Source organism: Candoia aspera, chromosome 1 (genome assembly GCF_035149785.1).
Source record: "Candoia aspera isolate rCanAsp1 chromosome 1, rCanAsp1.hap2, whole genome shotgun sequence".
Lineage (NCBI taxonomy): Eukaryota > Metazoa > Chordata > Lepidosauria > Squamata > Boidae > Candoia > Candoia aspera.
This window is the reverse complement of record NC_086153.1, coordinates 220,224,322-220,250,083: the sequence shown is the minus strand read 5'-3', so window position 1 is coordinate 220,250,083 and position 25,762 is coordinate 220,224,322. Positions and strand designations below refer to the sequence as shown.

The 25,762-nt window shown below is 37.1% G+C and overlaps 1 protein-coding gene across 5 annotated transcripts in view; it reads right to left on the bottom strand.

Moving 5' to 3' along the window:
- CLASP1 (cytoplasmic linker associated protein 1) overlaps positions 1–25,762 on the bottom strand; it is a 178,775-nt gene that overhangs the window by 12,020 nt on the left and 140,993 nt on the right. For 3 of the 5 annotated variants that reach the window (XM_063288800.1, XM_063288801.1, XM_063288802.1), the window contains 6 exons: positions 21,353–21,496; positions 19,757–19,863; positions 8,909–9,059; positions 7,958–8,204; positions 5,447–5,637; positions 3,072–3,200 (listed from right to left, as the gene is read on the bottom strand). In XM_063288800.1, coding sequence (XP_063144870.1) covers positions 3,072–3,200; positions 5,447–5,637; positions 7,958–8,204; positions 8,909–9,059; positions 19,757–19,863; positions 21,353–21,496 — 969 coding nt within the window. Of the gene's footprint in view, positions 1–3,071; positions 3,201–5,446; positions 5,638–7,957; positions 8,205–8,908; positions 9,060–15,033; positions 15,151–19,756; positions 19,864–21,352; positions 21,497–25,762 lie in introns of all 5 variants that reach the window. The other 2 variants (XM_063288799.1, XM_063288797.1) reach the window with 1 other exon arrangement.

Below are 25,762 nucleotides of genomic sequence, written 5' to 3'. Positions count from 1 at the left end.
ATGAAGGCTGCTTGAGGTGTAAAATTGAGCACAAGAATATAGATGGTTTAGGGTAAAAATGTTAACATATTTTGATAATTGAGCATTGTGAAATTATATGAAATCACAAAATTGTAAGGAGCCAGTTAGCTCATCAAGTCCATGATCAGTACATCTCTATCCAGCCTTTGCTTAAAGTTGTCCAGCAAAGAGAAATTCTACTATTTATGTGGTCTTACTATTAGGAAAGTTATTTTTGTCTCCTAACTTTCGCTTGAATATGCCTTCCTGTAACTTAAATCATTATTCTATGTCCTGCATTCTGGAACAACAGAGAACAAGTCAGGATTCTCTTCTGAGCTTTCAGGTACTTCAAGAATGCTATTGCATCCTCCTCACAGTTGACTTTTTGAAAAGCTAAAGATTCTGTCCTCATAGAATTTAAGTTCCCAATGCCTTGATCATCCTGATCCTTCTTTGCTTAGTTCCAGGTTGGGTATTATCCATCTTAAAGTATGGTGTTCTGAACTGGACACAATGTTCAAGGTAAGATCTTGACCAATTCAGAATAAAACAGAATAGTCATCCCTTTGAATATGATTTCTAGACATATGCTTCAGAAATACAGTTAATTCTAAAATGGATCCCAGAATTTTTGGAAGAGACTTGATGTACTGAATATAAATTTTAGTAGCTTCCCTTTTAGCTGTAGATTCCCTTTTAACTGTAGGAAAACAAGCAAGTTACTGAGTCCCGATGATATCCATGCAACAGTTATTAAAGCAGTCTTATTTAAAATGGAAGAACGTTACTACATGTTTTTAAGATCAACTACTCTACTAAATATTGGAAAGTGAACAATATAATATCATTTTAAAAAGGGTGTTGGGGATCCATGAAATTACAGGCTAAGTGCTTTAATACATATTCTGAGTTAACTGTAAAAACCTTTCTTAAATTAAAACAGTTAAGCAAACAGAATGAAAACCTTGCTGAAGAAGATTCAGCACTGCTTCCTTAAGTTAAACCCTGTCTCACTAACCTCCAGATTACTTTGAGAATATGGACATAGTACTGGTTCGTTAGACATTGTTCAAAAGATTTTCAACAATATTTGCTATTAAAAATGCACAGCAAACTTGTCAATCATGAAAACAGAGGCCTGCTTATCAGTGGGTGATTTTTAAAAAACAGAAAGCAGAAAGTAGGAATAAATGGTAAGTTCTCAGAGAGGAGTAATGAGCAGTGGAATCTCTCTAAGATTTCTATTGGAACTTGGGCTTTTTACTATCATAAAAAATTACTCTAGTGAGAACTAGCAAAGTCATGTGATACTAGGCTCAGAGGTATATGGAATAGGACCACAGACCCACCACTTCTGTTAACAGCACAGCACAACTTGGGTACAATAGTTCCCCCAAAATTAAAGTTCCATAGTAAAATTAATAAAATATGTCAGCCTGACCATCTACTTAGAAGTGGGAAAAGATAAACATCTAAAAGCAAGTTAAAAAAAGGAGAAAATCTGTCCTTTCAATTGACAATATTCAATAATTTTCCTTTCCTCTTTCTTTCTCTTTGTACAAAGAGCAAATAATGTAAATAGAGAGTAAAACAGACTAAATAATCTCTATCTGCCTGCCTGCCTTGCTTGCTTCCCAATTCCTCAACTACATTCAATTACATTGCAAACCACCAGCTGTATGTGCAAAATGTCCATGTATGAATTTGGCCAAAATAAAAGATGTTGAAGATGGCAAGCTTTCCCAATCTCTTGCACAAGTAATTCACAAAGAACAGGACAAGGCACAAAGTCAAGGTGAGACAACAAGAATGCACATGAGGGAGAAGCCTGCCAATAAGGGCACTCCTTAAGAACAAACTGTTTTGTCCAACTGCTTTATCTGGAAATCTGTTACAACTGCTACTAATTGCGGCTACCCACACAAAAAAAGCTGTTGTATGAAGGCTCTGATTCCAAGAAAACATAATAGACATGCTGATTTATTAAAAGGATTAAATATTTCCTGGCCCTTCTTTTTAAGACAATCCTTATGCCTTTTGTTCCCATGTTGCTTGCTGAACTGAGTAACTCAGCATGTGTTTAAAACCACAATCCTGTAAACAGCTAAATGGCTATATAGTGCAGCTTATTCTGTTATTCCTACTTTGTGGCCAAAACCTCTCTTTTTTGTGTCTGTATGTAAGTTCTTACCATACTATACAGAACTGCATAACCTTAACTCCACTGACTTCAGTTAGAAAGGTTACAATCCTTGTAACCTTTAACCTTGTAATACATCTGGAAAGTGTAAGAATGTAAAAATGTATATAGGACTAAAGTTAATTAAAAAAATGTATCAGTAAGAAAATCTGGTGTGGGTTAAGCATAAAATATAAGGTGTTGAAATAGGCTGAAAGTTTTCATATTCTTCATTTCATTTTTTTTGTCACTGATGTTCTGGGCAAAAAATGACCACCTTTTTTTGTCTTGGGGGAACAACGACCATCTATCCTGCTTGAAGGATACTAGGAATGTTTGAAGAGTAGGTGGATCTGAAACTTTTGGACCTATGGGTATTTTTTATTTTTCATTTGGGGAAACTTGGGATGGGCTAAGTCAAAATGGGTGCCTTAATTTTGGTTCTTATAGCCCCAAACCCTGAAATATATACTCATCAAGATGGTTTTGCAGGCCCTAAAGGCTGCAGATGGAATGCTGTAGGGCCACATATGGCTAAAAGGTGGCTCCCCATGCTTAAGTCCTTCAAAGCACCAGCAGACCCACAAGAAAAGTTAATTTAGGGCCATAGCCAATAATATATAGAGCTAGTCAGCACCATGGGCTAGGAGTTCCATTTAGGTAGATTTATCTTCCTGTGCCATCTCTATTCTTCGTATAATTTCAAACCATCAATACCAATACAAATAGGTAGTTCTTAATACATTTTTATTACTATCTCCAATACCATTTAAATTTACTGGCTCATTATAGTTTTGTTTTGATCAAGGAGCTATTGGAATTAATAGTAAGGCATGACCTATAGACACATACATTGATTCTTAAAGTATAGCATGACAATGAGAATTACCTCTTTATGAGAATCTTTATGCGCTTCTAGGGTCTTCATGATAGTTAGCTCAGCATAGTTCTTAAATCTTGCAGGTTGGTTCCTCAGAATTTCTCGCAAAACTCTTAGTGCCAAGGCTCGTATTGAATGCTGAATCAAAAGAAGCAGCACATCTTGAAGAGATCGTTCATCTTTTCAGAATCATTAATACAAGGAATGCATTGTTTGACTGGAACTGACACATATTTTATATTTTATAAAATCAAGTTTTTAAATCAGGAAAAAGCAGATCACAAGGCTCAGAAGTGAACACCACAGCAGCCTTGCATCATGGGTCTAAGTTAATTAGCAAAACTCAATAGTATGTTTGCCTGAGAACCAGGTAGCTGCTAATAAACATCAGGAGCTTTTATATTATGTCAGGTATGAGTGGAAGGTATAAAATAAGCCACCCACTGAAATGTGTATCAAAGAGAACAGCAAACACGGATTTACCACATACCCAGTTCTGATTCTGTCTCTTTTTGGAATACATAAAGAATCTAAAAATTCAGTTAAGTTTCATTTCCTTGGGTCTTATTAATAATGAAGACCAATACTGTGTTATTAGTAACACAGAACGCTAAAGCAGTGTTCCATGTTTTGCAGAAATATATCTATTTTACATTTCTTTTGGAAATCGCTATTAGTTTTTGTCATTCAGTCTACTGTCATCCCAGCCCTGATAGTCACCAACACCTTTATCCAAGAAGATCATTATTAGTGAGAATATTAGAATAACATCTTAAGTTATATAACTGTTGGGATGTGTTTTTGGATGAGAGCCATTTCAACCACTGCCTACAATTTCAACACAGAAGCATATGGTTTAGCTTCCTCAGACTGAACTTTGTAAATATGTCCTTATGTTTTGGTATTCTTGAATGCAACTCCTAGGCCAACATTTGATGCATCTCAATTTAATCTTTGAACATGTCAGTGACAGCAAGAACTGGTAGAAACAAAAGGCAAAAAATAATGGGTGCGAATTTTATTACAGTACTCGCTTTCAGAATGTTATTCTAAAAGCACTTACATTCTATGAACATGTAAAATCTGAAATATTATTTCAGTCACTGTCCTGTTTTTATTAAAGAGATCGATAAGATAATAGAGTAGCATAATACCAATAGGTATCAATTGTTGTGCAGAATAAGCTAATTAACTTACAATTTGTTTATCTGAATTTAAGAAGGATGAAATAATTCAGACTTTGTCCTCAAATGCAGAAAACTGAGGTCTGGCTGAAATGATAGATACTGGCATCTTGTTTATTAGCTTTGCTTGCTTTTGATATAGTTTTCAGCCACCCAAAGGCCACTGAAAATATATCACTGTGCTGAACCATGCTGAAAGCTTCAGAAGTGGAAATGTCCACTTCCTTGCAAAAAAGAAGATGAAAGGAAACAATGTTTCTTATTTAACTATTTTAAATATGTAATTAAAATGATGACACAGTATGTTTAATCTCATAGCCACTGCAATAGCAATTGTTTATTCAAATGGAAAGTAGTCTAATTAAGCCACAAAAGCTTATAGCTGCCCAGAGACACTGAGAGTCAGGTGGCATACAAGTGTAAAGATAACAACAACTTTCCAAAATGTCCCAGCATGGGCATCCAGTTTGGGCAAGACTTGTTTCTGCAATAATAAATTCACTAGTCTTTGAAGTGTCATGTTGTTAAATGGCATAGCTCAGGGAATGCAACTGTTGGGGAAGCTGAGGACAACACAGCTTTAGGATTGTATGGCAAGAGCAACCATCTAAAAAGTCGGCAGGACTAGAACAAAAACCAAATTTAGTTTCAAGGCAAGCACATTTGACTAAAATTGAATTAAAGTTAATATAGCATTTTTTGATGGACTCTGTATATTACACTGGGTTCTCAGATTGTGCGTTTCTGGCACGGTAATTCTTTGGCAGCAGCATCCATCTCCAAATCCATACTGATGTCCCTATCCGGTCAGTGGAACAAATCCTTCTAGGGTCAGCTCCCCTTTGAGGGCATCCTGACTAAAGTACTCTCTGATGGGACCCTTCCTCAACTGGAGAGACGTTTGGCAGAGGTAGTGGGTAACAGCAGTGTTCCAAAATGCACCACGTGTCTTAGGAACACAAGTTTCAAGTGTCACAGTACCAGAATGATGCTCCTTTGGAGAAATTGGAGAGGGGCTAGACATCTAGGATAATTAAATCTAACTGGCTGGCATTCTGACAATGTGAAGCCAGGTAAAGAAAACAAAACAAAACAATATGAAATGGAAAACACTATCTAAACATTAGCCACATATACTGTAATGAGAGTGCTGGTGGTAAGTATCTATGAGGCATAGCAAAGCCTATGACAATATCTTACATCTTTGTCTCCAAGCGTTTCAAGTAATAAAAGCAAAATGGTCTTAAAATGTTCCTCCCAAACTCCCAGATTATCTTCCCTTGTAATCTTCAATAATTCAAGAAGGGCTCCTTTCCGTTCTTCTACCCGCTCATTATGATTGGATAATTCTTTTAAAAGATCAGCCACCAAGTCAGAATGATCAATGGGCACTGAGGGAAAAAAAGTGAAAAAGTAATTTCACAACAAAGAAAAAAGCAAGAACTTTAACAGGTGACAATGGGACATATTCACGGTATTTCTAGCTAGTCTATAAACATAATTTGTCTTGAGTCATTTAAATACAAAGGTTTTATCTATAGTCCAAACATATTCAGACTTTAACAATTGCTTCTTGGTGTTACCGCTTGTCACTATGTGCCCATAAAGCAATTCTGTGCAGGCAGGGGAGGCCAGATGAAAACATATGGAGCTTCTGTTCCCACAGCTTTTCTTTTAACCATGGATAGCTTTCAGCACACAAAGGAATGATTTTTGGAAGCTCCCCTCTTCACTGATGTGAATGTAGAAGACCACTTACAGAATGCCATGGCCCCGATTTCACTATAAGAACTGAGAGGTGAGCCTGTGACTGCTGTACCACCCAGCTGAATCATTTGCTCAGGAGCAAGACACTACATCTAAGTCAGCAAAACTGAAGCCATGATTCTTACATTTCCCACACAGGTGGTCCTCAGTTAACAACCACTTGTTCAGCGACTGAACCTATGATGGCACTGTACAAATGATATTTACAATTGGTCCTTGAAGTTCTGCCCGTTGCAGTGCCCCCATGGCCACATGACCATGACCCAGGCTCTCGACAGCCAGCCCGCGTTTCCGACCATTGCCACGTCCCACAGTCACGTAAATGTGATTTGTGACCTTCCCTGCTGGCTTCCCACAAGCAAAGTCAATGGGGAAGCTGGCAGGAAGTTAGAGGTCAAAATCATGTGAGGTCCTTGCTTAATGACCCATGGTGATTCGCTTAACAACGGTAACCAGGGGCTGCTGGAACTGCTGTCGCTAAGCAGCATGGTTATGTGACATCACACTTTACGACTGCGTCGCTTAGTGACAGAAATCCCAGTCCCAATTACCATTGTTAAATGAGGGCTACCTGTACTCTAAACGGAACAGACAAGTGCCTCCTGTGCAATCTCACTGCTTTGATGACATATAAAGGGTACCAAGAAAGCGTGAGCAAAGATCCACCCCTCCTCAGGCCAGAAAAATGGCTCTTAAAATTCTGGAATTTTCAGAGTTGAGTAAATGCCACATGTCAAAGGGCTCTGAGTTTCCATATTTTGCTCAGTTGAAATTGCATCATATTATGATACAGGAATTGTTGGGAGGAACATGGTGGTCATCCACACTGACTAGCAAAAACCTTAATCTTTTCCTCCCTCAGCACCACTAGAACAATACTCCAGCATGGCATAATCCAATTCTAACTAAGATTTTTTTGGCGGAACATGTTGTCCTGCTGAGCAGTTGGCCATACTAGCACAGCAACATTATGGAAGCTTTTAGAATTTTAACATTCCAAAAGAAGCTACTAAAATGTTATTTCATTGGGAGACACTTCTGAATGAGTGGTAATTAGAGTACCATTTTTAACTGGTCCATAGAGAAAGAACAAACTATAGGATGCTAAAGGAAACACAAAAATGGGTAAAGATCAGATGTCTGTTTTTAAACCCAAAGCTGTAGCAATTCCCACCTTTATCCCTCATTTTCCCATAAATTCAGGGAGGTATATCTCCTAGGACTATGCCAGTCCTTTGAAAGTGGTACTTCGCAATGCACAGAAGCACAAATCAAGCACTTCTTATGCAGTTGCCTCTCATGCAGCTGTACATGAATGTGCAAGCAGAGATATCTGGGAGAAGCTTATGAGGCAGCTGTGCTACCCTAGAAAAAGAAACAGCTGCTTTAAGGATTCAAAGAGAAGTGCTTTAATAAACGTTCCTGTACATTATGAATACCTTCATTCAAAGGATTTGAAGAGTCCTAGTACCTCATCTTCCTCTATTTTGCATATTTTCTGCCACAAATATTGATGGAAGACCGAAATACTAGAGTAGCTACAACATGTGAAGTGGCTCTAATAAATAAGTTGCGTTTATTTTGTGATGATCTTGATATTTTTGAAATTCCTGCCAGTCCCTTTCCTCTCTACAAGACTACTTACCAGAAGATGAGTGGGAAAAAAACCATCTATTTAACTTAGTAAAAATAGGTTGAGATCATAAAAGTGTCTGTAAGGTTAAACCAATTCAGACGAACACTAGGATTTCCCAGTAAACAGTTATGCAAATCGCATTACTCAGAGCTGTTGCATATTCCATCAAGGCTAATTAAGGGATGATGTAAACTGAACTCAAGAAGCTAGTGTCAGTATGATGTTCTGTAACAGTTTAACATCAACATGTAAATGTTAAGACAACAATAAGCTCAATACTGGAGTTTAGTAAATAAATGAAAACCAACCATCCCGAAGCTGATCCATATCATCATCAAACACGGCTTCCTTAAGCGCAGTCTTATCATAGGCGCTGATAGTATCAGAGTATGGGTAGGGGTTGTACTCTCGAGCTCGAGGTCCAGAAAAGGCACGTGGGGGCTGGGTGTTAAGTAGGGAAGTCTTGTTATCTAGGGCCATCCTTCCTCCTTCCACAACATCACTGCTTCCACGCATATCAGTAGCTGGTGAGGCTATACCATCATCTCTAGAAACCTGTAGGAATTGGTAAAAGAAATTCTGTAAGACTACTTTGAAAGGTGAAAGGTCCCCTGTGCAAGCACCGGGTCATGTCTGAGCCTTTGGGGGGATGCCGCTTTTGCAACGTTTTCTTGGCAGACTTTAGCGGGGTGGTTTGCCATTGCCTTCCCCAGTCGTCACCTTCCCCAGCAAGCTGGGTTCTCATTTTACCGACCTCGGAAGGATGGAAGGCTGAGTCGACCTGAGCCGACTACCCGAGAATCCAGCTTCCGCTGGGATCGAACTTGGGTCATGGGGAGAGTTTTTGGTTGCAATACTGCCGCCTACTACTCTGCGCCACACGAGGCTATATATTGTAATGGTGAAAGGTCCCCTGTGCAAGCACCAAGTCATGTCTGACCCTTTGGGGCGATGCCGCTTTTGCGACATTTTCTTGGCAGACTATAGTGGGGTGGTTTGCCATTGCCTACTTTATTGGTGCCAATTTTCATTAAGCTAGAAAGGGCAACTCTATTATGTTTTTCAGTCCAGCAGATCTGGTCAAGCTATTATGTATAAATTATGCCCAGCTGACAGTCACCCACCCATGTGTTGCTGCTTAAAACTGAATCATGTAGAAGATGCTCAAAATGGCAAATCATTCATCTCAATATTCAATTATCACTGCTCTCAATATTTACTTCACACAAAAATTACATATCCTTTCAAAGACTACTTACAATGTCACTGTCCTTCTTTCCATCACGTTTGATTGGCTCATTTAGATCTTCTTGGCTACGAAAACTAAACTTTTCAATTGCTTCAGTGACTCCACGAAGAGAGCTATAAATTTCATCAGAATTTAGGTTCTCCGTGTCATAATCCAGCATGCTGAAGAACGAACACATATGGAATATTAAAATTACAGAGTGGCTCCTTTGAGATTGAATTAGACTTTTCCTCATTTGGAAAGACATGATTTGAAATTCAGTTTTAAAGCATGCAACTTTCAGAATGCTTTTCAGACCTGAGCCCCAGGAACTCAGATGTTAATTTCCAGAATGTATAAAAACTACTCAAACTATACCTATAATTGGAGAGGAACACAGTTGGGCTTTTTCTTTTGGCCAGAGGATTAAAGGCTGTATATTTATTATTCAAGCAAGAAATAACCTTCTCTGAATTGGATATAAATGCCAACTTGTAAGTCAGACCATTCCATTCTAGCTTTGAATTGATCTCCCTTTCTTCCTTTTTCTATCCAATGGGATAAAAATAGGGTAAGTAAGTAAATAATAAGTAAAATGACGGATTGATTGACTGTCACAGTTCCATGATCAACATGAACATCCCAGCAGGTCTTTAACTGAACAGATTTCCCAAAATATTAAACATATTCTCCTATATAAAAACCTAAAGGCACATTAAAATAGACTATTTCCCCAAACGTCTATTACTAGACGTTCTAGTATTCTTACCTGAAACCTAGCTCCAAATATGTGATAATAACTATAAAGAATTAGCAATAAAACTAGTCATCAGTGATGCTGGAAATTAAACCTATGACACTGCAGACTCAGGGCAATAAGTACTTAGACTAGTTTTTGGCTTTAAATTTTATTCTTCAAGGAATCCAAATTGAAGAATCTAAGTATTATACTTTAATTATTCTCAAATAAAAATTTATCAGCAATGTCTCACTTTCTTCTACTCATTTTTTTTTCTTGTGCTTGCTGGAAAAAATATTTCCTGTACATGATCTTTTTTTTTTTTAAACTGGCCACCACAAAAGGTTCTATAATTATGAAAAATACTCATATAATTTAATTCCTTTGTTCCTCAATTATATGAGGTGAGGCTTCTCAAATACCACAGGTAAGGCTAAATGTTATTTGATGTATAACTGGCGTTTTAACTAGATCAGTTACATTACTACTTGGGCAAATTGGGTGAAACATGTAACACTAAGCATAATCTGAGGGGTTCTACTAAAAATACTGAAAGAGAGGAATGAAGGGCTGTCTACTCCTTTTAGGCTAAGGTTCAAAAACACTATTGTTTAAATTCCAGATAACTGATATGCAAGAAGTTAAAATCTAAATAAGCTGTAAGAATCCAGAAGTTCTGTAATGGATTTGTTTTACAAAAACTTTATTCATAGTGATATAGGGAAGAGAAGGAATAAGAGAAACCCTAAATGTGTAATGACTCCAGACTCCTGAACTGGAGACTGTTCATAGAAGAACTAAAAGTAACAGATGTTGAGCTTCTGGGTACATTGGGGCACCTACATTTTATCCCATTGTGAATTGTAATCCAAAACTAGGAAACCTTGCATTTTTCCATGGCCATGTGCGAGTGGGATTTGTATGTGTTTCTCTTGCTCTGAAAGAGTGAAATTAGAATTACGTAAACATAAATATCTTATTTCTTTTCTCCGTAAAAGCTATCAATTTCTACACCTGAAATTCCTTAGTACGTAAGCTTACTTGGAATATTGATCTCTAAATTCTTTTCTTGCTACTTCCAAAGTGTCTCCTCTCATTCCTTCTCAAATGCCCTCACCTCATCTTTCTCTATTACAAATTTGTACAGGTGCCAGGACAGCTGTTAAACTAACCAAACCACATTCTCCTTTTATGAAGTATGTATGTGTTTGGGGGGGTTAAAAAATAAAACCTTACACTTCCACTAGAATGTTTGAGCAATTCTCCAGTTCACATTATTTTCTAACTTTTAGGATTAAATAAATCCTTTATCTGACATATCTAATGGATAACCAAGTAACCTTGGTTCTGTATCCATCTTGACACTTGAAAAGTACATAAGTGTGTGTGTGTGTGTGTGTGTGTGTGTGTTTTAATCTGTTCAGTTGTGTCTGATTCTCGACAAGGTTTTTCAGAAGTGGTTTGCCCTTGCCTGCCTCCTAGGGCTGTGTGTGTGTGACTGGCCCAAGGTCACCCAGCTGGCTTTGTGCCTAAGGTGGGATTAGAACTCACTGTCTCCCAGTTTCTAGCCTGATACCTTAACCACTACACCAAACTGGCTCATCCATCCATCCATCCATCCATCCATCCATCCATCCATCCATCCATCTGCCCAATAACAATGACAGCAACTAAATATTGCGCTCTACTCTGCCACTGATGAGTTACTTTATATATAGCATAGGTAGACTGTGAGTAAACACAATAGCTTTCCTCTGGATCCAGAGAAAAGGGCCTACAATTAAAGAGTTCCTCCTATGACACAACAGGATCGAAACTCCATCTCTGCTAAAAGGATATTTCACAAAATGATAACCCATTTTGAATGGCACCTCCCAAAACGTGTATTTCATTATTTAAAACTACTTGCCAAAAACAAGATTTACGTCTCATGGAAACAGTTCCAGTCTCTGGATTTCTTTCAATGTACTCTTTCTGCAGCACCAACCCAAGTAACACTGGCAGGACTGAATGTACATCTGGTGTTTTGGCAAAGCAATAATATGGAATATCCTAAAATCTCAGCATGTGACAATTTGCTGTACTATAGCCTTTTCAAGCTAGAAAAGTAGCAACTATTCTTTAAAACAATTAAGTGTTTATAGATGCTATATGAGATAAACCATTCTCCACAAAAAAGGAAGTTTTACAATTTCCTGATAGACATTAGACAAGATTCTGGCAATTCTTCCTTGACAATTAATACTTTGTGCTCACAGTTCTCAATATTTCTCTACATAATAATACGAATTTCAACTTGCCCACAAAATGTATCACACTTTTTTCTACTGATGGACAAGATGAATACAGAAAGGTAGACATCCACCTTATCATTAGAGTCTCTGACAATCTCAATTAATATACTTAAAATTCACACAGTGTAATCATGGAAGAAACAAAAAATTCCCAACTCCAAATAATTCAAATCAATCTTCACCCTTTTCAGCCACAAAACTGATTCATTTCCAACAAACACCTTCAACATTGCCTGCACCCTCACTGCTGGTTTATTAATCACTGCTCTTACCTTGATGTTTCTGCCTTATACTAATTTTTAGACTGTAAGCTCCTCAAGGTAAGGAACTGAATTCTGTGTGTATAACTGAACTATGTCATATATATTGATAGCATAATGATAGATCCACCAGAAACTCAATTTGCATCAGCTTGTATATTAGCATGCCAAGGAGAAAAAGGGTCTCATTTTGAATGACAGTCCTAGTTTTCTATTTAAAAAATTAACTTTTTCCAATAAAGCCATTCAGAATCAAATCAAACAGAACATATTATTGTAAAATAGTAATTTGGGCCACAATTATACAAATGTCTGGATTATTCCATATTACTTGTTACATGGAATAGATTTCATTAGAAACCTTAAAATATCAGTGACATCCAAAATCTACAAGGGAAGAACCTATTTTTTTAACCTGAGAATAAAGCATTATAAAATAGCTCACAAAAGAAAGAACAATTTTGGTGTATTATTATTATTTTTTTTAAAACTAACCACATGTTCAAGGAAATACATTTAGCCAATATAAGAACTGTATGATATACTGTATAAATAATGTGAAAACAAAGGAAAGAAAAAAAGAAGAAAAATGGAAGATCAATTTACAACGAATAAATAAAATACATCCTATCAATCATACAAGATATAAAACAATGATTCATGCAGAAAATTGGAGGAGTTACAAGGAGAACAAAGAGATGAGGAAAAATATGTGACTTTTAACTGATGTCACAATATTATTTTCCAATGCCTCAGCTTCCAACAAATACAGCCTTCAGGATTCAGAACTTGTCAATGTCTGGGATTTTACGTGTACGTCCTAAGTTTGGCCTATAAAAATTGGCCTATAAAACAAAGGAAACTGCTTCTAAATATCAATAATCTCCCTCACATTTGGTTGATGGACAAAATCTAAATCTACATAAGTCACTCATTTTTGTTTATTGATGTTGTCATAATTTTATTTTCACACAGATTAATGTAAATAGAATAAGTTATTGTAGATTTTTATCTGTACTATAATTAAGAATAGTTTTGTGTCCCTTTCAGTGTTCTCATTGTTCTGTTCTTGCACAGCTAATACTTATCAATGAGGTATTCACACATTTTCAGGCACTGATGTTAGTAATTACATCCTCAAGCTTTGCTAACAAGTAGGAAGCTTAAGATCTACTGAATCTTCATATTACTAGCTGTACAAATAAATGTGTTTTATACGAACGGGAATACATAATGGACATATGCCAGAGAATCAGAACTTGGCCAATCACACATCTGCATAGCATGTATCCACACAGTTTAAAAACAGGTTTATGCTTTCATATTGCCATTTGCAACTTGAAATGCTAGGTACATTGGTGCATGCAATAGGCCCTCTCTCTTCTTGCAAATAGTATAATTTTGCCATAGTTGACAGTGATGATATATGGTTAATCTTCTTGATTAAAGGGACTGGGGTTTCCAAGGTAGATCTCAGGTCTTCAATGTGTCCACAGACACCTACCTTGGTATCCCATCAGACTTCCTGCCCCAATTGCCTTTTTAAAATATTTTCATTAACAATGGGAACGTGACATGCTGCAAAGCATCAACTCCAATATCATCTTTATTTACAGGAATGCTGCTGGGCTCTATAATCATTCATTAAAAAATAGAAAAGATGGGTAGCCATATCTACCTGAATCTTTGCTGGGAAATTTTCCCACCTGACTTCCTAACATAGCAACAATAAACATGGAAATGCAGAACATCTTAAAAGGAGGAAGTGGCAAGTAGCATTCTGATAAATTGATGCTGGTTTGGTTATGCTCCCAATGTGGCCATTTTATAAATGGGCAAGTACTTCTCCCAATAGTCATTTTTCAAGACATAACACGTTGTCAAAATTCCACACGTGCCACCAATCCAAAAAGGCTGGGTCTTGAAATGCAAAGGCCAGGCTTATGCACGTGAAGTTCAACAAATAAGACCAGGATTCCACCAAAAGGTAGGTGGGGGTGGGGTAGGGTAGGAAGTGATACAAAGAAGAAATGAGTCCAGTTCCATATTTCTCCAAATGAGTGGCTTGGCTGAGAGCCTGCACAAGGAATGTATTCCCTGTCACAGCTAACAAACTTGCAGGTAAAATGTGAACTAGATCCTAGTGGGTGACTATTGCTCTCAGGTTGCTGAGACAATTGGCAGTATTATGCTAAATGTTTACAACCTGGTGTCTTCAGGTGTGACATTCAAATTGCCGTTTTCCAGCCAGCATGTCCATCAACCATGCTGTGTAGAGATTATGTGAATTGTAGTCATGCACATTTGGAAGGTGTTACACTGGGGAGGCTAATTTATCAAATGCAAAGAGGATATTTTTTCCCCTCAATATTGCCAAGTGATTTTTGAAAACCTTTTTTTTTCCTTTGGCATCCAAAATAATATCATTTAATTTTCAGCTACACATTGTTTAGTTCCGGTGTCTAACTAAAAGGTCAATGTACCTTAAATCTGGTCCTGTCCCTGTCTACCACATGGCATTGCCTGATTTCTAGGTTTTATCTCCATACTTACAACTGAAAAGGGAGGGAAGCATTAGCTTGGAATACTTCATTGCATAAAACAAGCCTTTCCTTTGCTTTGGAAGCAGAAGGAATGAAGAGAGAGACAGGAATACTGGGTTACATTTCTCTGGGTGCCTGAACAGGTGCTTTGGAAACAACATAACGGACGGGATTTCTCCACAGATAAAAACTATAAAGGCAAAAGGTGCTGCCTCTTTCCACATCCCTTGGACCTGTCTCTTCGAAAGCAGTCAACTGAGCCAAAAGGTAAATAACATTGTGACACCTCTGACAGGTTGGATTAACAGGTGGCTTGTTACCTGGGAGAGTAAGAGCGCCTGAAAGTCTTGTGAGAAGGAGCGGCGGGGATGGAGTTAGGCTGAAAAAGGGGAGGGGGGTGCTTCGACAGCCCATCTGCACTCCAACCCCAGAAACGACTGCAGTGATCACAGGAAGAAAAAAGAGAAGAGGAGGGAAGAAACAGAAAAAGGGAGAAAAGAAAACTACAATCTGAGTGGCTGTGTTTTTTTCATGCTTTCTCAACTAGAGAAGAACTTAATAGAAACAGATTGGACAGGAATACTCCATTGATTTGCTTCAGGTAAATACTCTGCCATTCATTAATACTTGTAGTATCAGTAGATATTGCTAAGGAATTTTAGGGCATCTCTTGTCTATGTCCATTTGCCTATTTCACAATATAAACTCAGACAATGTTCTGCAGTAAAAAATTGCTTTTCCCAGACTTACTTATTTTGACTTTAGCCAATTGTAAAATGTCAAGGTGAGCAGAATATACACTGGAATCAATTCTCTTAGATTATATGAGATTTAAAGGTACAATACAAATAGTCAAATGCTGATAACCAAGAGGATCTATGTAGATACCTGCACAGAGAGAGAATATCCTACAATGTGTTTTTCTAATAAATATTTCAATAAGATTTCTCCTTAGCCTTATGTTTTGGTCTCTCGCTATATACCCAACTTGAACAACAACAACAAAATACTTAGAAACAGTGCTAAATATTAAGCACTGCAATTTCTTCTTGTAATCATACCCATGGGCATCTGATTCCACTACTTCACACCATGCTTAACGTTTTAAACTCACTCACCCTTAGCAGGCCAACTGTCACGCAAATAAATTTGGACTGATAATCATTTATACCTGTAGTCTGAAAGATGGTTGCTTATTTCTCCCATTTATTCATTCATTCTTCTGAGCAATCACTCTCCAGAACTCAGAAGCAGTCATTCTGTTTCCTATAAGTAGTCCACATTCTGCCCTCTAGTTTTGTCCAATCAAGTACTTTGATGGCTAAATCAGGTAAATAAAGGCAAACCCTTAGAAATCTCTTATACTGTATCTATTTTGGGGCACACCAAATCCAATACCCCATGAACCACCTCCAATTCTGGGCTACCTCCTTCTGGAAATACACAAACCATTACATTCTGGAAGGAAAATGAAACACCGAAGAACTGACTCTCCAATGTAAAATATTTTGGACATTCCTGGCAGTTTATTAACCGATCTCCATGTCCAGATATTCATTAGCAGTTGCAAAGATTTACCAGGCTGGCAAAGGCCAGATATGGAATTGTCCATCATTCCTGGGGCAGTTCTATAGGATGAGCTCATAACGTATGTTGGGACTTATTTCTAGAACTGCTGGAGTATTCAATTGGTCGTTTTGTTTCTATTGAGTTTCATGTACGTCATTATAGCAAAAGATCACAAAAGATCACATTTGAAAAACGCCGCAAGTCATGAAATGAGATATCAGAATAATTCTCCAGTACTTTAGAACTGTGCAAAGACCTGGATTCAAAGTGCAAAACATAATTCAGAGTGAGCATGGGCATATCTATAGCACCTATTGCAAACATTTTAAACCAATATCTTTCCCTGGGAAGAGTTACTACCCAGGAAAAAGTGCAGCCTTTTAAAGATGATTCCAACAGGTGTTAATACATGCCCACGCTTTTTCTCTGAATCAAATTTTGCCCTTTGAAGCTAGATCTCTGCACATCCCTATTATATCACAGCATGCTTCTTCTGCTGTTCTGTCATGAAAGTCTTCAGGGAAAAAAGGCTAGAAACAAGAGTTATGTTTACACAATTTTGCATTTGGAGAAAAAAAGGCTAATATCACAAAATCCGATCCTACCTACCTGTGGGTCAAGCAACCAAAGACATGCAACCTCAATTTTTAAAGGACAAAGTATGACCGACTCTCCCATACTATCTCAGTATAGCCAAACAAACGGACAAGTTTATAATGTCAAAGTACAACATTCTGGCAAAAAAACATTTTAGCATTTCAAACTAAAGAGATACAATTTGCTGGCTAATTCTTTCAGAATGTCAGCTTGAACTCCAAGTGCATCTCAGAGGCAATGAAAGACATTCATTTCATTTCTCTCTGTTTCATCCATTCAAAAAATTTCAAAGTTGTATTTGTAAATGAGTTTCATAGTCTAAACTCTGCAGGATTGTTTTTTGTTCCAACATTTCAGAAAAGCAGGAACAAAAAATTAGAGCATAAAACAGAAAGCCAGAACAAAGAAAACTTTGTGAAGTTTTGAAGTGAAGCAATTCTCAAATATTGTAGGCTAAAGCTTGAATAAGAAAGTAGTAAAATTTAATAAAAACAGCAAAATATGATTTAAAACTAAAAACATTAACAAAGAATAAAAATGTGGATTAGTTTGGAGCAAGAGCTTGTTCAGAAACTGAACACAAAGCCAAATATGTATGTGAGATTTACGTCATTAAGGAAAAACACCCCAAAAGAGTAACTTATATATCTGTGTGTGCATTTGTCTGCATGTGTATTATTACAATGCATGCACACACAAACACATACACACACACACATACATATACATACACATTTATTTTGAACATCCATAGTCATTATTCTGAAAATCTCCAGAGATCCAGATTTATTTATTTATTAGATTTATATTACCACCCCTCTCCCCCAATGGGGGACTCTGAGTTTGTAGGGAAAAATAAAACCTAAAATGGTCGAATATACATAGAACTGGAAAACACTACAGAAAAGAAAATGTCAGACATTCTGAAAATCTTCAAAAATGAAAAAAAAAATAAAACCAAAGACATACTTGTACAAGTTAAAGAACACTTTTGCATTTTTCACATCTGCTCTAAAGCTTGCATTGTATTTAAACCCTGTATCTGCATTCTGCTTAAGGGACTTTTAGGCTGTACTCCCACATGCACATGCCAGGAGTCCTCAACCTTTCATTAGGAATAGTGAGAGTATGTTAAGGACATTCTCACAAAATTGTTGTCATAGTGGGTGTAGCCAATCACAATACACAGAAGGTGAAGTAAGTATTGGGCTGCATCCATGCACCATTTTAAGTGATGCTTAGAAACACTGCTGAAAATACAGTTTATGTTGACCCTTCTCATTCATTTTTTTGAATTAAAAAAATCTAAATGGGTGGATGGACATATTTCCTGGGTGCTATGCTGGGGACCCAGGGCATATACATAGGACTAAGCCCCATTATCTCAGTAGGAGTGGCTTCTGAGTAACAATATAGTGGGTTGTATTGTTGAATCTCCTGTGCTTGAACCAGGAAACTTTTGCACTTGCTATAGTTATACGATGTTATACAATACAGTTGCACAATATATAGTTACACAAATATATATGTATGCATATATATGTGCCTGTGGATAAACACTTGTAATTTATGGTAGTACAAACGTTACAAGTACAAAGTCAGGAGCAAATACAATAAATGCTGTAGGAAGCAAGAACACACTGTTAACCCTGTTTATTCTGATCAAAGTTCACAAGTTGCTTGGAGTAGCAAACTTGTTAATATACCAAATTCTACTCCAGCAAGTTGGAATTTAATATTTTTAAAATGTATAAAAAGGCCACTTGATTCAACTGCAAATAATGTTCTGAGTCAATAGTATTCAGTAGAGACTTTTTGTATGGACTGCATTTCAGAACAACATATTGGCTGAACAGAACGTGATACTGGCTGATATGCTAAGCAGCAGGATCAATAGATAGTAGTTACTTCAAAGTTGATAGCATGTGGGCAGGATGCAAATGGTCAGATCATTTCATGATGAAACATCAACAACATTCTTGTAATACTTCCATTAGTAGAAAAAAATATGATTTAAGAGGGGCAACTTAGATATTGCAGTTATATTTGTGCAACAAAATAGGTGGAAGTGCTTTAAGGATACACGCCACTTCCTCTCTGGTGCATGCCTCCTGGTTCCACGCCTCCCCCAAGAAACTCTGGGAACAGGCACGTAGTTACTCCCTTCAGTAAGTCTATTCACACAATCTTTTGGAAGAACATGGTTCCAAATTTGTGTGTAGCATATATACAATGCTATCTCAAATTCTGTTGTCACCATCCTTTGAAAATGTTTTTGTTACCATATGTAGCTAATACATCCAGACTCATCTCCTACCAGAAGCAGGAAAGCATCTTTGACATTTTAATCAACTATCTTTTTCATGTTATACCACAACTATTATACAGCCATTTTAGGCAGCAACTTATTTTTCTTGGCTTTTTGGCAGCACATTTTAAGAACAGTATAAATAAATGAAACAAAAATTATATTTTCCAGTTTACTGATAAAGCATTCTCAAAGCCCCCCCTCTCCTTTTTTAGATCTTTAAATATGTCTGCACAGGAAAGAAGGACAAATATATAAAGTAATCTCTTTAAATGAATACAGTGCATATTCATTTGATTGAATTTATGTCTGTATGCTTGCAGGACAAAAGGGTAGATGCTGTCACAGCTTTTAGACATTACCTATAAAATGTAGTATTTTACAAAGACTGTTATTAAAGTGCAGTCTAGATTTTTTTTCTAAGGGGCGAAGCAAAATTATTACTTCCTCTATTTTCAGAACTGAACAAGTGCATTATACACATACCTATACTGAGATTTTAGCTAATTATATTTTAGGCAGAAAACTTTACATATTGGAGTCATACTTTAATTAAGCTACAGTGTTACCTGGGTGATAATCCTCCATGAGAACAATTGGTAGGTGAAGTTAAGGGGCTGGTTCTGCTGCTAGGATGACGTGAAGGGGTTCGGCCAACAGTATTGCTAGGGGAACCCTAATATTAAAAAAGAGAAGAAAGAGCATACATTACAGGGAGGAGAATAAATGAAAGTATGGGATAACTGTACTTCAGTTAATATAAAATCTGACTTAAGCAGAATCTATCAACATTTTAACTGTTAAGTGCAGATATTGATTTGACTAAGGGTTAACCAAATATCTACTGCTTCCATAGTTTTCAAGTTATTCAATAGGAACTTTCTAGGATTGGAAGTTGCCCACTGTTGCCTTCTTTATACTATAAAGAAAATAAGGCAAGGTGTTTATCAATATTCACTTCATCTATCTGGCAGAAGCAAAGGGGTTACTACAGGGAGACCTTAATTTTTCGTCTTCCTTTCTTCACATCAATGCCATAGCAGTACTCTAGAATGAAAGGCTTTGGAGTTCCTTGAAAACCCATGTTTTTAAGGAATAGAGCAATATAAGAGGTCTTGGCTTGATATGTCAGCCATTTGTCTATGAATGTATAAGAACACTGAGGTAGGGTAGGGCAGGGGAAAGTGAAATCTCCCTCTTCCTTTCATACAGCTGGACTTACATCCTAAACTGCAGCTTAAAAGGAAGTGAGAGCATTTCAGTGGCAGCAAAACTTTGGAACTCTCTAGCTTGGATTTCTTCCTGAGCCAGAGCAGAATTTGGCTCCCAATGCTCATCTCTTCCTGGCTGTCCACAGGAGGGCAAAAGGTGACAAACACATCATGACATCACATAATGTCACAACTTATTTAATTGTATCAGATACTGATACTGCAAGTTTGTATTAGTGGCATTTGCATGATGGCATCACTGACTGTGTCATCATTTTGGCATCATCATGGTTTGCTGTAGACACTGCTGATCCTCTTCTCTGGGAACTGTTTTAGCCTCTGAAGTGCCTAGCTAGGTCTTAGCTTAATAAACAACTCATCACATTTTCTTATCTCTAAGCCACTGAACCTTCTAGTACCTGATCTTTCCTTTTCCTTCTTCTTTTGCTGAGAGCCACACTTGGCATCATGGCATCTTAGCAGGCAAAGCTAAGATGCAGACAGGGCAAACTAGACATGGTACTGGCAGGATTTTTTTAAAGCTTTTCAGAAAGTCCTCTAAACAATTACACATATTTTAAAAACCTTTACAGCTGCAGCAAATAATGCCCCTAGAATTTGGCAGAAAAATGAGAGTTCAAGGCTAACAGTGAACTTTATGGGGGCAACTTGCACACAATCCACCATGTTCAAGGCAATGCCAAGTTTCATATAAAAGCACAGAATTCTTGAACTTAGATTTGAGGATAATAAAAAGACATACATCCTTTGGATTCATTCAGAACAATGGGACCTCTTTTATTAAAAGTTGTGTCTCTGCTGCCCTGTAAAGCTAAGGCTGCAGATTTTTACAATGGGTGTGACTCTGCCCAAATCAACTGGTAAGCAAGAAATTAATGTCTTTAGGAATTTTTGTTTTTGTGTTCATTTCTTACAGGAAAAGACTTATCTCACCATGCTAGTGTTGCTGGAGTTCTTGAGGTGGTTATGTAAGAGTCTGGTAGCACCATCCTGGAATGTTTTCGGCAAGGCACCAAGTAACATGGTAAACTCGGGAGTGTTGAGTTCGAACAGAGAGATCAGGACTATTTGTGCTGCCTAGGAAGTAAAAAGAAGTAAGTCAGCATCACAGCCATTTTTAAAATTTTTGTTACATCTTACTGGGACATGTCTTATAATATTCAGATTGCAGTGAAATACATTATTTATACCTATAATATCATACATTCCAAATACACAACAGGGAAGTACTGCTGAGATCAATCCATTACAGTCAAAAATACACAAACCAAACACCTCTCACATCTAATGAAATGCCCCTTGTTTCATTTTCAGAAGCTTGCAGATTAAAATTATAAGAACTACACATAAAAGTCCAACAAAAGATCAGTCTAATTCATCATCCTGTGTCAAACAACTTGCAATGATTACAAGTTCAAAGAGTTTCTCAAAATAGTATGTATCATATCATTTTGTAAAAAAATGGATACGAATTGTGTTACATAGCTTTGAAAATTAAGTTATCCCTGTTAACAAGCTGATTCTAGACCTCCATCCTGTACTACGTACTTCAACAGAACTGGTAATCCATGGTTCATTAACAACATGCATTCATTCATGAACTTAAGTAACTTATCTAAACTGTTTAATCATAAATTTTTATAAATCTATTAACTATTCCAGTGCAAGCTAGTGTAATCCCTGTAAAATGCCATTAATAAAATGAAACTTACTCTCAATAAACATTTGTGTATGTAGGTGTGTGTGTATATCTTAATACACATATGTAGGACTGCATTATTAACCCCTAATTTTAACTATTAGCCCTTACTTATAATTTCAGTTGATAACTGCCTAAAAAGAGGTGATATATTTAGTAAACTTTGGCAACAAGCTTTATTTATTTATTTAATTTTATCACCACCCATCTCCCCCCCCAAAGGAGGGACTCTGGGCGGTATACACTAAGAACATACTATATTATGATAAAAACATAAAAACATAATATTGTTGTCACCAAGAACAATTACAACTAAGTTGTAACCAAATTGTCCTTTGGAATACTCTTCCCCCGGAGGTAAGGCAAGCCCCTTCTCTTTGACCTTCCAGAAAAGGTTGAAGACCTGGCTCTGCCTTCTCACTGGGGTGGGAAGGGCAACAGTCATTCTTGGAGATGGCTGGCACCTTAAATGGTCTTCATACATGAATGAAATTATAATGATCAATTGCCATCTGGATTCTACTTTATATTCACATTTTGCATTTATATTTATATTTTATGTATTATTATGGTTCTATTGTATTTTAAACCTTTTAGCTTATTGTAAACTGCCCAGAGTCCCTCTCTCGGGGGGAGATGGGCAGTGGCAAAATTGATAAATAAATAAATAAGTTTCATTCAGTTTCTATGTCCTTTCTTGTAACATATGGCATGAAGAAAGTACCCATTATGACTCGTTAGAGGCTGAACCAGCCGTGTGAAGTTTAATCTATCAATTATGACTGAAATTCAGCCTTTGAACTATTATCCTTTCCACTAGACGCACTGTTTCTTCAAAATTAAATAATTGAAGAATAAAATTATAAATAGTTGCAGCTGGCCCCTCCCTCCTCCTCAAATCAGGGTACCTTCTAACTGGATGGGAAATCTGTTTGCGTAGAACTCAAAAAGTAAAAAATAAACCACATATGGTCACACTCATTCTGCCCTACAGAATTGTGGAACATTCATTAAAAGAACATTCTTTGAACAGAAAATATTATTTCAAGTCAAAAGTCCAAGAAAAGAATAAAGAAGATAAAGAAAAACAGAAAAATGTGCCAAGCTATATGAACAATTAGAAAAATCATGCAGATCCAAGCGTGGGAATTTTACTTTAGTTAGGGACATCTACATGCAAGTCAGTACAGCAACTGGGCAAAAGACCCAATTCTGAGTATTCAATTCTATTTTGTAACTACCCAATTCAACTGGGTTCAGTTTTGGCTACAGTGCAACCACTGTTCCCTTATACTTTTTCAGCTGCCTTAATGGTTCTTAAACTGATTCTGCCAGATGCTATTACAATTTTGTTTTCCCCCAGAAGTTTTCCAATAACATCTATTAAAATCCAAAAAATTATCAACAAAAGAGGTGACTGCAAATGACATTCCTCAAATGCCAAAGGAAAAGGGAGTATAAGCACTTCAGTACAACCCAAGTTGTCTTTGTGTATAAATAAAGGTCCTTTGCCTTTGTCTCCTGTAACAGGGAGGAGCTGTATTGAGCAAGAACTTAAAGGACATGCATGTTGCATGTTGGTGGAGCAACAGACATGCAATATTGAATTGGAAGCTTTCAGTCATTTTCCACCCATATTTGGATGTGAACTGATCAGGCACTGCAACTATTTGCAGATCCCTCTGACAATAAAGTACTGATTTAATCTAATCCAAACCACAGAGTGAAAGAAACACACGTGAAGTTATTACACACCACTACATTTTTAGAAAACCCTGCCCCCATACATTTACTCCGCAAGTCTAAACTAGATTAGAACTCTGGACTGCAAACACAGACTAATATCTTATGATTAGTGTACACTACTTTTAGTCTACCTGTTTACACTTTTCTTCCAAGTTTCCTTCACCAGGACCTGACGAGGCTGCTGCTGGTCTAGCTGGTATATCCTCACCTACCCAACTATGCATGGTCTGAGTTCAACAAATAGGAAATGGAATATTATTTATTAGAAGCAAGCACAGATTTTCGTTGACCACTGCAGTAACATTTATAATGTTTAGTTCCTTGCAAAAGTTGCATTTACAAAGCAGAGATGCTTTTCCAACATGAAGCTAATGTCACAAAAATTAACGTGGCTGGTCATCACTAAGATCAGTAATACTTATTTTGTTCTGAATCTTACTTTAATGTAATTTACATTTTGTAAATGTAAATTTTACAATTCTCCTGTTACTCATACAGCATTCAATAGCTGTAAAGCTATTTTCCAGTTATTCATTTCCCTACTCAGCCCTTTTGAAAATGGATAAACAAAACTTCCAGCCTGAGGGCCAGCCAGCTATACCTCCAACACTGTACTTATGACACAGGTGCTACTGGAGAAATCCCCGCAATTAGGATAAATTCCTGAAAAAGGGGGGCTTCTCATATGCATCAGTACATCCAGTGATCCCCCAATTTCAGAACCCTGGATGAGGCATACAGAGTGCTTACTGTTTATTAGTTTTCCTTTTGTCTCTTTGTTGGAAAAAGAAAGAGGGAACCTGCACTGCAATCCCTCAAGCCACTCTCCTTGGGATGCTTTTTCTTTCTAACTCCAAAATGCAGTCTGAGGACTCCAGAGCACCAGGCAAAAGCTGTATTAATGTCAACTATAAGAACATCTAAGTGGGCAATCAGAAGTCAGTCCCATCATTTTCACTACAGCCTGCTTCTAAACAGGTATGTCCATATGGTTAAAGCCTGATCCAGTCAAATAGCGGCAAATCTGCAAAGCAGCAAATTAGGAAGCCTTTCACTGCAATAGCACTAACAACGATGCACTGTATGCAAAAGTATTTTCTTTTGTCTCCTTTGTGCCTACTGCTGAGCAATATTCAACATCCTTTTGTAACCTATTCTTTGCAGATTTAAAAATGACTACTGATTTGTGAACAAGGTAAATTTTGAGATACTACTGGCATGTTAAAATACCAAGGAGAATGTTTTAATTTTGGGGTGGTGGTGGTGAAAGTGGGCTCTTAACAGTCATCAGCATAGTTGGAATTTGCCTGGCTAACAATAAGGAAAATACCTAGCTGTTTTTTTTATAAAAATGTTTTTATACTGTTTTTCTGCTTAACAAGCACTGGAAGTAGCTTTTGAGAGAACTTCTTGCTCTGGAACATGGATTAGAGACTTAGAGAAATGGTCTTTTCCCATGCTAGCTAACCTCCCCCACTTAGAGACAATCAGTGATGGTGGAAGGGGACAGAATAAGCCTCTCTCCTGGTTTACTTCTGTAAATGTTTCATCCAACCATTATTACTATTATGAGAGAAACATTAATTTAAGAACCCAATGAATACTGGTGGATAGCGTGCAGCCCATAGACCATACTTTTTGCCCTCCAGTATTAGATGAATATTGAATAATTTCTTATTATTGTTTCTTCCATACCATTAATGCTTCTGTAAATTTCTATCATTCCTTTACCTTGAAGTAAAAACAACAAAATTTAAATCCTTTTAAAGATGTCATCTCCAGCTCTAAACTGCCTTTAAATATTAATAGGATTGTTTGAGTAATCTGGCTAAGAAGTAGGCTTATAAAGTATGGTCACAACTCCATCAGCAATATCCACTGCAAGAATCACTGTATGC